Source organism: Zophobas morio, unplaced genomic scaffold, assembly GCF_036711695.1.
Source record: "Zophobas morio isolate AGI-343-1 ecotype UQ-CSIRO unplaced genomic scaffold, CSIRO_AGI_Zmor_V1 ptg000016l, whole genome shotgun sequence".
NCBI lineage: Eukaryota > Metazoa > Arthropoda > Insecta > Coleoptera > Tenebrionidae > Zophobas > Zophobas morio.
In genome coordinates, this window is record NW_026972121.1 from 1,587,178 (window position 1) to 1,604,840 (window position 17,663).

At 36.4% G+C, this 17,663-nt stretch overlaps 1 protein-coding gene across 1 annotated transcript in view; it reads right to left on the reverse strand.

Annotated features, from left to right (window-relative positions):
- Window positions 1–4,774: 4,774 nt before the first annotated feature.
- Window positions 4,775–17,663, reverse strand: part of LOC135129517 (uncharacterized protein) — a 98,819-nt gene continuing 85,930 nt past the window's right edge. The window contains exons 7-9 of the mRNA XM_064056682.1: window positions 12,355–12,480; window positions 11,916–12,217; window positions 4,775–5,973 (exon numbers count right to left, since the gene is read on the reverse strand). Of these exons, the coding sequence (XP_063912752.1) occupies window positions 5,233–5,973; window positions 11,916–12,217; window positions 12,355–12,480 (1,169 nt within the window). The 3' untranslated portion in view covers window positions 4,775–5,232. The remainder of the gene's footprint in view (window positions 5,974–11,915; window positions 12,218–12,354; window positions 12,481–17,663) is intronic.

Here is a 17,663-nt window from a genome sequence, read left to right on the forward strand (position 1 = left end):
AGGTTCCTTAAGGTTTTCTTCCTAAGCAATTCGAAGTATAACTTTCAAATTTTTCAACTTTATGAGATTTGCGAACTTAAAATCATATGGAACTTCATGATTTTAAATTTCTCAGGTTTCTAAACCATATAGAGCCTAGGATTCAAGTGTATGCCTTTTCGAAAACCTAAAAAGTTTAGGCTTCGGAAGATATCTAGGTTCATGAACCTTCCAAAGCTCAGTTTTTCAGCTTCGTAAAACTTCCAACTCTCAGAACTTTGAATTTTCAATTTTTTCGGACATTTCTGTACTCCCTGGCCCTAAACGTGGCAAACTTTTCTCAGATTCTTAGATTTCCTGAGAAAACTAAACCTCTGAGGATACCCAGAGGTCTTCAGCTTCGTGGATATTCCAACCCTCTGAATTAAGAAATTTTGGTTTTTCACGTTGCTACATTGTACGGGATGCAACTCCCTCATACTCTTGGGCTTTTAAGAAGTTGAATCGTGAAGGTGTCAAAGGTTTCTCAGCTTTCCTGGGTTTTTCAATTTTTCGGAGCTAATCTTCTAAATTTGGGTCCAAAATTCTGTAGTTTTGAAAGGATTATTAGACAGTTTGCGGAAGCGCAAATGATTAGGTTCTTTAAGGTTCTCTTTCTAAGCGATCCGAAGCCTAACTTTCACATTTTTCAACTTTATGAGATTTGCGAACTTAAAGTCATCTGGAACTTCATGAGTTTAAATTTCTCAGGTTTCTAAACCATATAGAGCCTAGGATTCAAGTATATGCCTTTTCAAAAACCTAAGAATTTTAGGGTTCGGCAGATATCCAAGGTCATGGACCTTCCAAAGATCAGTTTTTTAGCCTTGTAAAACTTTCGACTCTCAGAACTGTGAATACCCCAATTTTTCAAACATTTCTGTACTCTCTGGGCCTAAACCTGACAAACTTCTCTCAGATTCTTAGGCTTCTTGGGAAAACTAAACCTCTCAGGTTTCCGAAAGGTCTTTAGCTTCGTGGATGTTCCAGCCCTCTGAATTCAGAAATTTTTGATGTGTCAGGTTACTACGCCATTCGGGATCCAACACTCTCATACTCTTAGGTTTTTGGGACGTTAAATCGTAATGGTTTCCAAGGTTTCTCAGGTTTCCTTGGGTTTGTGAATTTTTCGCAGCTAAAATCTTGTAAATTTTGGTCCAAAATCTTTTTTCCTTAAGGTTTTCTTTCTAAGCAACCGGAAGCATAAATTTCAAATTTTTCAACTATGAGAATTGTGAACTTAAAGTCATCTGAAACTTCTGGACTTACATTTCTCAGGTTTCCAAAGCATATAAAGCCTAGGCTTCAAGTTCATGCCTTTTAGAAAACCTAAAAATTTTAGGCTTCGGAAGATTTCCAAGTTTATGGACCTTCCAAAGCTCAGTTTTTTCACTTCGTAAAGCTTCCGACGATTTTTTAATTTAACGTACCTTCCTCGTGGTATACTTTTTAAAAACAGCCCTTTTTGATTTAATTTATGAAAAATTGGGTCATTTGTTTTAGATCTTTTTGGAACAATTTCCGTTTAAAATTTTACTTAAAAACTTCAAAAGTCTAGAGTGTTAATTGGTTTTAACTGACCTAAAAATACCTGTCAGCAGCCTGGCGAACTTTACAATCCAAAACCGAATCTTGAGGGGCCCTAAAGCTTGAACAATCATATAAATTTTAAGAATCTGAAGACATCTTGCCTCGGTAGGTCCACAAAGCTCGCCATTTTAAGAAATGTAGAAAATTTAAGGCAGATGGAAAATTTACGAAGCTAAAAAACTGGCACTTGGAAGGTCTATGAACTGGGTAACTTCTGAAACTTAAAAACTTGAGAGTTTCAAAACCTTGAAACCTGGGCTCCATGTGATTTAGTTAGGGACTTGAGTATTTTATGCTCATGAAATTCCAGGTGATTCAAATTCGCAAATCTCACAAAACTGAAAAATTTGAAATTTAGGCTTTGGAATGCCTAGAAAGAGAGCCTTAATAAAGAACCTCATGATGTAACTTACGCAAACTATCTCAGAATTCTTCTTTCAATACTGAGAATTGTGGACCCAAATTTACAAGATTTGAGATCAGGGAAACCTTGGAAACCTTCATGATTTAACCTACCAAGAGCCTAAGAGTACGAGAGAGTTGAATTCCAAAACCAAACCAAAGCCAAAAAGAAGCTTAAGCTGACGATCTGAACTTCCTCAAATTATCGAAGAATAAGTCTTTCGAAAATACAGAATTTTGAACCCAAATTTACACAATATTCAAACCTCAGGAAACCTGAGAAACCTTGGAAATCTTCACGATTTAACTTCCCAGAAGCCTAAGAGTATGAGAAAGTTGAATCCCGGATGGCCTAGGAACCTGACAAACAATTTCTAAATTAAGAGGTTTGGAATATTCACGAAGCTGAAAATTTTTAAGAAACTTGAGATGTTTAGTTTTCCCAAAAAAACTAAGAATCTGAGACGAGTTTGCCAGGTTTAGGTCCAAGGAACATAGAATCTTTGAAAAAGTTGATATTCAAAATTCTGAGAGATGGAAGTCTTACGAAGCTGAAAAACTGAGCTTTGGAAGGTCCATGAACTTGGATATCTTCCGAAGCCCAAATTTTTTAGGTTTTCGAAAAGGCATACACTTGAATCCTAGACTCTATATGGTTTAGAAACCTGAGAAATTTAAACTCATGAAGTTCCAGATGATTTTAAGTTTGCAAATCTCATAAGGTTGGAAAATTTGAAAGTTATACTTCGAATTACTTAGGAAGAAAACCTTAAAGAACCTGACAATCTGAGCTTTCGCAAACTATCTAAGAATATTTCTTTCAAAACTACAAAATTTTGGACCCAAATTTACAAGATTTTAGCTCCGAAAAATTCACAAACCTAGGGAAACCTAAGAACCTTTGAAATCTTCACGATTTAACTTCCCAAAAACCTAAGTGTATGAGAGAGTTGGATGCCCGATGGCGCAACAACCTGACAAACCCAAAACTTCTAAATTCAGAGGGTTGGAATATCCACGAAGCTGAAGACCTTTGGTAAACCTGAGAGTTTTAGTTTTGCCAAAAATCTGAGAATCTGAGAGAAATTCGCCAGGTTTAGGCCCAGGGAGTACAGAAATCTCAGAAAAAATTGGATATTCAAAGTTTGATAGTCGGAAAGTCGAAAAACTGAGCTTTGGAAGGTCCATAAACTTGGAAATCTTCCGAAGCCTAAAATTTTTACGCTCTGTATGAATTAGAAACCTCCCAGGAAATGTAAGAATCTGAGAGAAGTTTGCTAGGTTTACGCCCGAGGACTACAGAACTGAGCTTTTTAAGGTCTATGAACTTGGATATCTTCCGGAGCCTCAACTTTTTAGATTTTCGGAAAGGCATGCACGTAAAACCTAGGCTCTAGATGGTTTAGCAACCTAAGAAATTTAAGATCATAAAGTTCCAGACGAGTTAAGTTCGTAGAGCTCACAAAGCTGAAACATTTCTAACTTAGGCTTCGGATTGCCTAGAAAAACAACCTTAAGGAACTCCATGATGTAAATTTCCGCAAACTGTCTTACGTATCTACGAATACTTCTTTCAAAAGTGCAGAATTTTGGACCCAAATTTGGGAGATTTTGGCTCCAGAAACTCAACAAACCCAAGGAAATTTGAAAAATTTGGGAACATAGGAACATCATAAGGCAATTTATAAAACTTAGGCTTCTGAAAGATCTACGAAGCTGAATAAATTTGGAATTTAGGTAATTTAAGCGCCAGAAATTTTATAGTTACAATCAGATTAAGTTCAGAACACTCATGAAGTTGAAGCGTCTTAAAAACACAATGAACTGAAGACCATAAGAAATCTAAGAAATTTAAGGCTTCCGAGGCTTTGGCCAATTAATTTTCCATTTTGCAATCCCGGATGATCTCGCAACCTAACAAGATCTATTGATTTCGAAATTTAGAAAATCAAAAGATCCACGGAACTGAAAACTTTAAAGAAGTTGCAAGATTCAGTCTTCAGGAAGATCTATAAACCTGAGAAACTGGATATTTCGGAATTTAGGAGACTGGAGCGCTAGAAATTCTAATGAGAGTTTGAAGACTTCTAAAATTTAGAAGTCTCATGGAGCTGAAGCATCTAAAAAATGATTTCGACATTTAGAATATCAGGAGATCTAAGTAACTGAAAACCTTAAGGAACTTGCATGATTCAGTCTTCTGGAAGATCTATAAACTTGAGAAACTGGATAATCTTGGAATCTAAGAAACTGAATCGCCAGAAATTCTAATATGAGTCTGTAAGCTTCTAAAATCAGAAGCCTCATGGATTTGACGTTACTTAGAAACGCCACGAACCTGAAGACCATGAGAAATTTAAGAAATTTAGGCTTCCGAGACTTTGGCCATTTAATTTTCCATTTACCAATCCCGAATGATCCCATAACGTGACAAGTTTTCGAAATTTAGAGTATCAAAAGATCCACTTAATTGAAAACCTTAAGGAACTTTCAAGATTCAGGCTTCTGGAAGATCTATAAACCTGAGAAACTGGATAATTTCGGAATTTAGGAAACTGAAGCGCTAGAAGTTCTAATAAGAGTCTGAAGACTTCTAAAAAATTTTAGTGGATTGATAATGATAATACAGAGTAAAAAAGTTTAAAATAGCATCGTTTTGTTAGTTATCAAACAGCATCTAATAAGTTGTGCGTGAAGTTTCTTTTAGGGGTACAACATGTCTTCGTAGTATCGTAGTAGATGAAATATCAATAAAAATACAGTAAGAGTTTGATGATAATTTAATTTAACAATTTTTACAATCGGATAATATGCCTAATAATAATGAACGAACGACAAAAAGATGTAGGAATAAAATACTAAACTTCCATCTTCTTCCAGTAACATTTATTGCTTCCAATTGGTGTGACGAGAGAAAAAAAACCGGGTCAGACACGACGAGTAAAAAAAATTTAGAATATCAATCCTGCAACAGGTAGGTACGTCCCGGCACCCGATATGTGTCCGTCAGTGCAAAATTTAGTACAGTAGGCTTTCAAAGGCACGTACCCTAAAACGAAGTCTAAAATCTCACAGATTCTCATATTCACGAAGCACGATTTGAGACAAATCTCGATAAAAACATAATATTAAAAGCAACATCATAGATATCAACATGGATTTGTTAAAATTTGCAGAATAACAACAAGCTACGATAAATCACAGGATAGGGTAACACGAGTTTCAATCGGCGCACAGCACATCCACAGTCCTGACTTTCACTCCGGCCGACTCCACCTGTCTCAGGCTGTCGGGGTCGGCCTCCAGCATGATGATGCACATGAAGCTCTTGCCCGTGTTGACGTCCTTCGGGTAGACCGTGATGGGGGTGAACTTGTCGCAGCTGCCGTTCGCGTACGCGCACAGCTGCTTGAAGATGACGGGGTGCTGCCGGCGCAGCGACACCCCCCGCAGCCGCAGCTGCTTCTGCACGTTGTTGATGCTCATCTCCTTCAGCTCCTTCACCCTGTCCTCGCTGAGGGCGTCGAGGGAGTTGCAGGTGAGGATGAGCGTCTCGGGATTGTCTTGGTCCTTCTCGGGCACGCAAATGTCTCTGCTGAGCCGCATTTTGGCACAACGGGACACCAGCTGGCGCTCCCACTTGACGGCGCCGCTGGCGGGAGTCTCGGACACGACGCACACGGACACGTACAGCACCAGCTTGCTGTCGGGGTTGTAGCCCTTGCACATGGCCACCAGCTCGGAGTACAGCTGGGGGCCCATCTCGGACGGCAGCAGGTCGGGCCAGCGCACGTACGTGAGCTCGCCGAGCTCGCTGAGGCCGCCGTCGAGGAACTTCTCGGCGTTCTCGGGGCAGGGGAAGAAGCACTTCACCGCCCCGGGGCCCTGGGAGAGGTAGCCGCGTCGGGCGATGAGAGAGAGGTGGTGGAGGGTCTCCTTTTCCTCCTTGATGGCTGCTATGACCTGGGGACGGGGTTAGAATTACACTCACTTTGGTCGATTATTGTGTTTTCGTACAACTTGGACTCATAAGTCGTTCCACCTGGTCGGACGCATTCACTATTTTACTGGGTTATTAATGAACGAAAACTACCTTGGTACGTCGCCAGGTGGCTAAAATAACACTCTGATCAGTTTTCAACAAATAACCAAAGTATTTCACTCAGGAAGTCCAACGAACCTGAACAATTTGGGTTCCGGAAGGTCCACGAACTTGAGGAACTTGGGGGACATGAGAGAGTTAGGCTTCCGAAAGGATCACGAACTTGAAGGGCTTAGGGCCCGCGTGGTCTATGGGAATGAGAAGGACGAAGAACTTTAGCTTTGGAAATCACACGAACCTAAGCCCCAAAAAAGCCACTTGAAAGATGAACTGTGACTCTAAAGAACTTACAATTCTAAGTCTACGAGACTACCGAACTCGAACACCTTAACTAATGAACCTAGGTCACTGAAACTTGGAAACCTGGCCTTAGACCTACGAAGCTTCAAACATTTAGACTCCTGAAGGTCCATAACGCTGAATGTTTTTAGAATTTTAGTTTCGGAAATCTCACAAGCCTGAAAACTTCCACAACCTGGAAGATTTAGGCTTCAGAAAGACCTAAGAAATTGAGGAACTTGGACCAAAGATAGTTTAGAAACCTGAAGAACCTTTGCCTTGGAAAATGACAAACTTGTGACAAATTTTTGACTCTTAAAACAATTAGGTCTTTATAAAGTCTTTGAGTGGTCTTGGACCTGTACCAAGCTAAAGGATTTTAGTTCCGGAGGTTTCACAACCTGGGAGATTTAGGCTTTTGAAAGATCTACAAAGCTTGAGAATTGGACCTAAGAACTCGAACAATCTAGATTCCTGCAATTCTCAAAGCAACCTTAAATCTACAGAACTACCGAACTTGAACACCTTAAATTTACGAATTTAGTAGATTTAGGTTACGAAAACTTCGCAACCTGGGCCAAGGCCAAGGACTTGAAAAATCTACGAAACTTAAAACATTTAGGTTCCGAAAGATCTATGAACCTAAATAATCTTAGATTCGTGCAGGCGTGGAACTTGAAATTCTACGAAGTTGAGCAATTTTAGTTCCAGGAGTCTCACAAGCCTGAGAAATTCCTAAAATCTGAAAGATTTAGTCTTCAGAAAGACCTACAAATCTGAAAACCTTCGACCAAGGATACTTTGGAAACCTGAAGAACCATTGTCTTGAAAATTGGTAAACCTAGCCTTGTAATTTGAACAAACCTGAGAAAATTTGACACCTGAAACATCTAGGCGTCCAAAAAGTCTACAAACCTGAGTGCTCTTGGACCGGCACCAAGCTGAAAGATTTTAGTTCTGAAGTTAAATCTGGGCTTTGTCAACCTGAGAGATTTAGGCTTTTGAAAGGCTTACGAACTTGGAGAATCGAAACCAAGGCTGACCTAAGAACTTGAAGAATCTACAAGACTACCAAACTTGAACATCTTAGATTTACGAATCTAATAAGTTTAGGCCACGGAAACTTAACAACCTGGGCTGAGACTTGAAAAACTTATGCTCCCGAAAGCCTGAGAAACTTCGACAACTTCAAAGATTTAGACTTCAAAAAGACCTACGAAGTTAAAAAACTTCGACCAAGGATATTTTAAAAACCTTAAAATTACAAATCTGGCAGATTTAGATCACGGAAACTTAGCAACCTGGGCGTTAGACTTGAAAAATCTACGAAACTTAAAACATTTAGGTTCCGAAGGTTCTATGAACCTAAATAATCTTGGATTCGTGCAGGCGTGGAACTTGAAATTCTACGAAGTTAAGCAATTTTAGTTCCAGGAGTCTCACAAGCCTGAGAAATTCCTAAAATCTGAAAGATTTAGGCTTCAGAAAGACCTACAAATTTGAAGACCTTCGACCAAGGATATTTTGGAAATTTGAAGAACCCTTGCCTTGAAAAGTGGCAAACCTAGCCTTATAATTTGAACAAACCTGAGAAAATTTGACACCTGAAACATCTAGGCGTTCAAAAAGTCTAGAAACCTGAGTGTTCTTGGACCGGCACCAAGCTGAAAGATTTTAGTTCTGAAGTTAAATCTGAGCTTTGTCAACCTGAGAGATTTAGGCTTTTGAAAGGCTTACGAACCTGGAGAATTGGAACTAAGACTGACCTAAGAACTTGAAGAATCTACAGGACTACCGAACTAGAACGAATCTAATAGGTTTCGACCACGGAAACTTAACAACCTGGGCCTTAGACTTGAACAACTTAAGCTCCCGAAAGCCTGGAACTAGAAATCCTACGAAGCTGAGGAATTTTAATCCCGGAAGTCTCCCAAGCCTGAGAAACTTCAAAGTTTTAGGCTTCAAAAAGACCTACGAAGTTGAGTAACTTGAACCAAGGATTTTTTAGAAACCTGAAGGAACTTTGCCTTGAAAAATGTCAAAACTGGCCTTAGAATCTGCACAAACCTGAGAAATTTTAACTCTTGAAACAATTAGGTCTTCAAAAAGCACAGAAACCTGAGTGTCCTTGGACCCGTACCACGATGAAAAAGTTCCGAAGGTCACAAGCCTGAGAAGCTTTAAAAACCTGTGAGATTTAGGCTTTTGAAGCTTTGATAACCTGAGAGATTTAGGCTTTTGAAAGACCTATGAAGCCGGAGAATGGTAACTAAGAATGATCTAAGAACCTGAAGAGTCTAGACCCCCAGAATGCTCAAAGCAACTTTAAATCTACAGAACCATCGAATTTGAACATTAAAATTACGAATCTAATAGGCTTCAGAAAGACCTAAGTATTTGGGGAACTTGGATCAAGGAGAATTTAGAAACCTGAACAAACTTTGCCTTGAAAAATGGTCAATCTGGCCTTACAACCTGCACAAACCTGTGAAATTTTGACACCTGAAATATTTAGACCTCAAAAGTCTAGGAACCTGAGTGTTCTTGGACCTGTACCAAGCTGAAGGATTTTAACTCCGAAGGTCACAAATCTGAGGAGCTTTGACAACCTGGGAGATAGATTTAGGCTTTTGAAAGACCTATAAATCCAGAAAATTTGAATTTACAGGAGTACCGAAGTTGAACACCTTAAATTTACGAATCTAATAGGGTTAGCTCACGGAAATTTAGACTTGAGAAACCTAAGAACCTTAAAAAAATGTAAGCTCCGAAAGGTCGATGAATCTAAATCTTCTTAGACTCGTACAACTTTGGAACCTGGAATTCTATGAAGCTGAGGAATTTTAATCACGGATGTCTCTCAAACCTAAGAAACTTCAACAACCTGAACGATTTAGGCGTCTGAAAGACTTACAAAGTTGAAGAACTGCAACCAAAAATACTTTAGAGACCTGAAGAACCCTTGCCTTGAAAAATGGCAAACCTGACTTAACTAACAATCTACCAAACCTGAGAAATTTTAACACCTAATTCAGGCGTCCAAAAGTCTAGGAACCTGGGTGTTCTTGGACCTGGGCCAAACTGAAGGATTTTAACTCCGAAGGTCACAAATCTGAGAAGCTGTGACAACCTGGGATATTTAGGCTTCTGAAGCTTTGACAATCTAGGAGATAGATTTAGGCTTTTGAAAGACCTACAAAACTGGAAAACTGGAACTAAGGATGACCTAAGAATTTGAAGTATCCAACTTTCTGGAATTCTAAAAGCAACTTTAAATTTACAGGACTACCGAAACCGAAAACCTTAAATTTACGAATCGAATTTAGGTCACGGAAATTTAACAACCAGGGTCTTAAACTTGAAAAACCTACGAAACTTAAAAACGTTTAGGCTCCCGAAATGTCTATGAATCTAAATCTTTTCAGATTTGTACAACTTTGGAACCTGGAATTCTATGAAGCTGAGGAATTTTAGTCCCGGAAGTCCCCCAAGCTTGACTTCGAGGACCTAAACGATTTAGGCTTCAGAAAGACCTACAAAGTTGAAGAACTTCAACCAAGGATACTTTAGAAACCTGACGAACCCTTACATTGAAAAATGACAAACCTGACCTTACGATCTACACAAACCTAAGAAATTTTGACACCTGTAACATTTAGGCGTCCAAAAATGTAGGAACCAAGCTGAAGGATTTTACCTCCAAAAGTTACAAAACTGAAAAGCTTTGACAACCTGGGATATTTAGGCTTCTGAAGCTTTGACAATCTAGGAGATAGATTTAGGCTTTTGAAAGACCTACAAAACTGGAAAACTGGAACTAAGAATGACCTAAGAACTTGAAGTATCCAACTTCCTGGAATTCTAAAAGCAACTTTAAATTTACAGGACTACCGAAACCTAAAACCTTAAATTTACGAATCAAGTTTAGGTCACGGAAATTTAATAACCTGGGACTTAAACTTGAGAAACCTACGAAACTTAAAAAAATGTAAGCTCCCGTAAGGTCTATGAATCTAAATCTTTTCAGATTCGCACAACTTTGGAACCTGGAATTCTATGAAGCTGAGGAATTTAAGTCCCGGAAGTCTCCCAAGCTTGAGAAACTTCGAGAACTTAAACGATTTAGGCTTCAGAAAGACCTACAAAGTTCAAGAACTTCAACCAAGGATACTTTAGAAACCTGAAGAACCTGGGATATTTAAGCTTCTGAAGCTTTAACAATCTGGGAGATAAACACAACAAAACTGGAAAACTGGAATTAAGAGTGACTTAAGAACTTGAATTATCTAGACTCCTGGAATTCTAAAAGCAACTTTAAATTTACAGGACTACCGAACTTGAAAACCTTAAATTTACGAATCTAATAGGCTTAGGTCACAGAACCTGGGCCTTACATTTGAAAGACATAAGAATCTCAAAAAAATGTAAGCTCCCGAAAGGTCCATGGTCCTGAATGTCCTCAGACTCGTACAAACTTGTAACTTGAAGTTCTACGAGGCCGAGGAAGTCCCAAATGTCTCCCAAACCTAAGAAACTTCGACAACCTAAAGGATTTAGGCTTCAGAGAGACCTACAAAAGTTGAATTTTCGTACTTGGAACATTTAGGCGTCCAAAAAATCTAGGAACCTGAGTGTTCTTGGGCCGTACCAAGCCGAAGATCACAAGTCTTAGAAGCTTTGACAACCTAGGAGATTTAGGCTTCCAAAAGACCTACGGAGCTGGAGAACTTTGTTCAAGAATGGCTTAAAAACCGTATAAACCTAGATCTCTGAAGTTCTAAGCTTACAAAACTAACTAACCTAAAGAACTTCAGAGAGAAAAGACTTAAATCAAAAAAACTTAAAAACCTGGGCGTCTGATTCTACACAAACCTAAAAAAATGACGATATGTGAAAGATTTATGCTTCCAAAAGGTCCGTGAACCTAAGTGTTCTATATTTGTAGGGTTTCAAAAGACCATTGAAGGTGAGGGACATGGACCAAGAATGGTTCTAGAACCTCCAGTCCAAGAACCTGAAGATTTACAAAACCGAGGAGCACATTAAGGCTCAAAACGCCTAGAATCCCGAAAAATTTTGTAAACCTGAAGAATCTAGGCTTTGGAAAGTACACGAAGTTTGCGAAACCTGAGAGCTTCGCCTTCTGAAAGACAAAGTTTTAGTCTTGATAAATAGGCTACCGAAGTTCTAGAAACCTGAAGGCCTTGGACTCCGCGAACATACAAAATTTGGGTTTCGGGAACCTAAAGAACTAAGAAACCTAGGAGATCTAAGTTTCCATAAAACCTATGGTCCGCATAGCTTCGGACCCAAAAATTCTACGAAGCTAGGCATGCTTTGTTCCAAAAGACCTGGTCTTTGGAACACCTACAAACCTGAGAAATTTTGGCAACCTGTGGGGCTTTAGGTCTATAAGTCTCGTAACACTTCGAGACTTCAAGATTACTATCCAGAGTGTTATTCCAAAGCTAAATTACACCGAATGAACGTAGACCACCCACTAAACTTCCACTTAAATAACAACCTGTCTGCACAACGTGCCGATCCGCGAAAACAGACACGTCTTCCTGTGCTTCTCCCAGTGCGCCCGTCTGCACGCCCTCGAGCAGTACGTGTACGAGCAGTTGTGACAGTTCTTGAAGTTGGCAGCCTCCGGACTAGACACCGAGACCACCCGAGCGCAGCGCGAGTACCGGCACTGGATGACAGGTGACGACTGGAAACTCACTCGGCGAGAAATGCTCCCGAGGGAGGTCTGCTCGCTGCCGTCCGAGCGTCTTCGGAACTCCGAGCTGTGATTCGGACTGCTATTAGCTGACCCCGTCGCTAGAAAAGAGCAATCGTGAGCGGACGAAGAGAAGCTGCGGACAAGCGTGCGCTAAAGCTTTTGCAATACTGTTAGAGTTAGAGAGAAGTGCATTCGGTAGAAATGACCTGGAATGAAACTTACACATGTCTCCTACCTTGGAGACTGGGGCTAGGGGCTCGATCCGATGATGGAAGGCCCAACAGTGAGTCTAATACGTCTTCGAGAGTCGTTGAGCTGGGGGAAGGCTTTGGCCCGCTTGTTGTATGCAGCAGAGTCACATCTAATACACAGAGTTATCAATATTTCAGGCCGATGGGTTACGCTGAGCATGCCATCGACAGCGAGAAGAGAACTAAAAGAATTCTTGGAAGAGAAGCAGAAGGACTGGGTTGAAGTTAAAGCGATATAGTATGGAAGCACTGATTTTTTTTCATTTTGTGTCATACAAAGTGACTCAGTAAGATAAAACTGACTTAAGTATATATTAAGACGTTCTAGAAGTCGGCAACCCAAAATACACCTTAGTTTAGTTCTAATGTAGGTGTACATTGGGTTGCCAATAACACTTCACCTTGAATTAAACAATATTTTCTTAGTCACCTTTTTTTTTCCTTGTGCCAGTCAACAAACAATTTTCAAAATTAACGCTTTTTCTACACAAGAATTAAACGAATCACGTTGCGCCCTTTCCCGCCACAATTGCGAAACTTGAAGTCCAAAAATTGCAAACTTTGTCAAATATTGGAAAAACTTCAAAGAAGTTCTAAAAAATTTCTAAATATTGGAAGTTGGACTTCCAAAGATTGTAAACATTAGAAAAATTTGAAAATGTTTGAAATAATGTAACTACCGAAAATAAGGGAAAAATTATATACTGGAGGAAGTCGCCAAATTCTGCTGGTTAGTCATGAAACATTTACGAAAATTGCGATATGTCTTATGAATTTTGTTATTTGTAAAACACTTGGAAGTTCCAAATTTTAGGAATGATGGGAAAATTGTCAACTTTCAATTTTGTAATCTTTGAAGTTTTAAAAATTTTTGAAATAATATTTTCAATTTTAGTTTTATTAATTAACATTGGAAAAATTGGAAACTTGAAGTCCAAAAATTGTAAAAAAATTGTCAACTTGTTATTCCTAAAGCACAGAAGTTTGGAAAATTGTAAATTGTCAAGTTTGTAATTTTTGAAGTTCTAAAAAAGTTCGAAATTTTGTACGTTGGACCTCCAAAGTTGTAAACATTTGAAACATTTCAAGAAGCTAAAAAATAATATATAATATGTGAAATACTCCAAAAAATTATATTCGGAAAAAGTTCCAAAATTCTCATGCTTTCATACGAAAAAAACAATTTCGAATTTTATTTTCGAATCGATTATGAAAATTGCGACAGATTTTTAAATTTTGGAAACGTGAAGTCCAAAAATTGTAAAAGAATTGAAGAATTTTGTCATTTCTAAAACATTAAAAATTATTACAAAAATTTTTCAAAAATTACGAAATTGAATGTTTAAAATTTAAAATTTTAGTTTTTTAATTTTTTTGTTGTAAGTTGACTTCCAAAATTGTAAACATCTGGAAAAGTTTAAGTGATACGAAAAAAAGTAATATTCTGGGGAGAAGCCCGAAGTCCAAATTTAAAATGTTAAATGTTCTAAAAATTATATGCGACAGTAAGTTCCAAAGTTCTGATGACTTCAACAATTAGACACAGGAGTTCCCCGAGATTCTTTAACTCAAATTTGTTGTTTCTGAAGTTTTAAAAAAATTTTAAATATTGTAACTTGGACTTTCAAAAACTGATAATATTTGAAAATTTTTAAGAAGTTTGAAAACATATCTGGAGAGAAGTAGTAAGTCCCAAAATTCAGACGGTTTCAGACGATAAGAGTATTATAGTTTTGAATTTGTTTTGAAATATTTGCGAACATTCCGAAACTTGAAGTCCAAAATTTGCAAACTTTGTGAAATATTGGAAAAACTTCAAAATTTTGGGAACGATTTTGTTATTTTTGAAGTTCTAAAAAATTTCTAAATATTGCAAGTTGGACTTCCAAAGATTGTAAACATTTGGAAAATTTGAAGATGTTTGAAATAATGTTATAATTATCTGGAGAGAAGCCGCAAGTCCAAAGATATAAAATACACTTCATACTACCGAAAATAAGGGAAAAATTATGTACGAGGGGAAGTCGCCAAATTCTGCTGGTTAGTCATGAAACATTTACGAAAATTGCGATATGTTTTGAATTTTGTTATTTGTAAAACACTTGGAAGTTCCAAATTTTAGGAACGATGGGAAAATTGTCAACTTCAAAATTATAAAAATTTTGTAAATTTTAAGAAGCCCGGAAAAATGTATGATGTTCCAAGGGGATGCCGTAAGTCCAAATGTGAAACGTTAAAAACTATAAAAAACTATATGCAGAAGAAGAAGACCAAAAATTGTAAAAAATTTGTCAACTTGTTGTTCCTAAAGCACAGAAGTTTCGAAAATTGTAAATTTTCAAGTTTGTAATTTTTAAAGTTCTAAAAAAGTTCGAAATTTTGTACGTTGGACTTCCAAAATTGTAAACATTTGAAACATTTCAAGAAGCTAAAAAATGATACATAAAATGTTAAATGACTACTCCAAAAAATTATATTCGGAAAAAGTTTCAAAATTCTCATGGTTTCATACGAAAAAAATAAATTCTGAATTTATTTTTGAATCGATTATGAAAATTGCGACAGGTTTTTAAATTTTGGAAATGTGAAGTCCAAAAATTGTAAAAATTGAAAAATTTTGTCATTTCTAAAACATTAAAAATTATTACAAAACTTTTTCAAAAATTACAGAATTGAATGTTTAAAATTTAAAATTTTCGTTTTTTAATTTTTTTGTTGTAAGTTGACTTTCAAAATTGTAAATATCTGGAAAAGTTTAAGTGATACGAAAAAATGTAATATTCTGGGGAGAAGCTCGAAGTCCAAATTTGAAATGTTAAATGTTCTAAAAATTATATGCGAAAGTAAGTTCCAAATTTCTGATGACTTCCAACAATCAGACACAAGAGGCCCCCGAGATTCTTTCAAACTACTTCAAAAATCAGACACAAGAGTTCCTCGAGATTCTTTAACTCAGGTTTTTTGTTTTGGAAGTTTTAAAAAATTTCTAAATATTGTAACTTGGACTTCCAAAAATCGTAAATATTTGAAAAATTTTAAGAAGTCTGGAGAGAAGCAGTAAGCCCCAAAATTCTGACGGTTTCAGACGATAAGAGTAGTTTTGAATTTGTTTTGAAATATTTACGAAAATTGCGAAACTTGAAGTCCAAAATTTGCAAACCTTGTCAAATATTGGAAAAACTTCAAAAAAGTTCTACAAAATTTCTAAATATTGGAAGTTGGACTTCCACAGATTGTAAACATTTGAAAAATTTGAAGATGTTTGAAATAATGTTATAATTATCTGGAGAGAAGCCGCAAGTCCAAAGATATAAAATACACTTCATACTACCGAAAATAAGGGAAAAATTATGTACGTGAGGAAGTCGATAAAATTCTGCTGGATGAAACATGAAACATTTACGAAAATTACGATATATTTTGAATTTTGTTATTTGTAAAACACTTGAAAGTTTCAAAATTTTAGGAATGATGGGAAAATTGTCAACTTCAAAATTATAAAAATTTTGTAAATTTTAAGAAGCCCGGAAAAATGTATGATGTTCCAAGGGGATGCCGTAAGTCCAAATGTGAAACGTTAAAAACTATAAAAAACTATATGCAGAAATATGTCTAAAAATTATTGTAATTTTAGACCGAAAAAGTTCATTTTCAATTTCAGTTTTCTTAGTTAACATTGGAAAAATTGGAAACTTGAAGACCAAAAATTGTAAAAAATTTGTCAAGTTGTTGTTCCTAAAGCACAGAACTTTCGAAAATTGTAAACTTTCAAGTTTGTAATTTTTAAAGTTCTAAAAAAGTTCGAAATTTTGTACGTTGGACTTCCAAAATTGTAAACATTTGAAACATTTCAAGAAGCTAAAAAATGATACATAAAATGTTAAATAACTACTCCAAAAAATTATATTCGGAAAAAGTTTCAAAATTCTCATGGTTTCATACGAAAAAATAAATTCTGAATTTATTTTTGAATCGATTATGAAAATTGCGACAGGTTTTTAAATTTTGGAAATGTGAAGTCCAAAAATTGTAAAAGAATTGAAAAATTTTGTCATTTCTAAAACATTAAAAATTATTACAGAACTTTTTCAAAAATTGCAGAATTGAATGTTTAAAATTTAAAATTTTCGTTTTTTAATTTTTTTGTTCTAAGTTGAATTCCAAAATTGTAAACATTTGGAGAAGTTTAAGTGATACGAAAAAATGTAATATTCTGGGGAGAAGCTCGAAGTCTAAATTTGAAATGTTAAATGTTGTAAAAATTATATGCGAAAGTAAGTTCCAAATTTCTGATGACTTCAACAAATAGACTCAAGAGGTCCCCGAGATTCCTTAACTCAGATTTGTTGTTTTTGAAGTTTTAAAAAATTTCTAAATGTTGTAACTTGGACTTCCAAAAACTGTAAATATTTGGAAAATTTTAAGAGTTTAAAAACATATCTGGAGAGAAGCAGTAAGTCCCAAAATTCTGACGGTTTCAGACGATAAGAGTAGTTTTGAATCTGTTTTGAAATATTTACGAAAATTGCGAAACTTGAAGTCCAAAAATTTGCAAACTTTGTCAAATTTTCGAAAAATTTCAAAACTTTGGGAATGATTTTGTAATTTTTGAAGTTCTAAAAAATTTCTAAATATTGGAAGTTGGACTTCCAAAGAATATAAACATTTGAAAAATTGTAAAAGAACTGAAAAATTTTGTCATTTCTAAAACATTAAAAATTATTACAAAAATTTTTCAAAAATTACGAAATTGAATGTTTAAAATTTAAAATTTTAGTTTTTTAATTTTTTTGTTGTAAGTTGACTTCCAAAATTGTAAACATCTGGAAAAGTTTAAGTGATACGAAAAAAGTAATATTCTGCGGAGAAGCCCAAAGTCCAAATTTGAAATGTTAAATGTTCTAAAAATTATATGCGAAAGTAAGTTTCAAAATTCTGATGACTTCAACAATCCGACACAAGAGGTCCTCGAGATTCTTTGAAACTACTTCAAACCCAGTTTTTTTCAATCTGGAAATTCTGATATGTTTTTCCAGCGCTGGTTAAACAGGTTTTTTGAGTATAATCAAGGGTTAAACTGACTTTTCGGGACTGGATGTTGTCGTTTGGGCTCCATCTTGAAAATAAGGATGTGAAACCCTTGTCTATTTTAAGTTTGAAGTTTTTATCTGTCTTTCTGTATCATCGGTAACCCCTAAACGGATGAACCGATTTCAAAGAGATTTTTTGGTTGGAAACCTGGTTTAACAGAGATGGCTTTTAGCTAAGTTTGACGGTAATCACTTCAGGTATT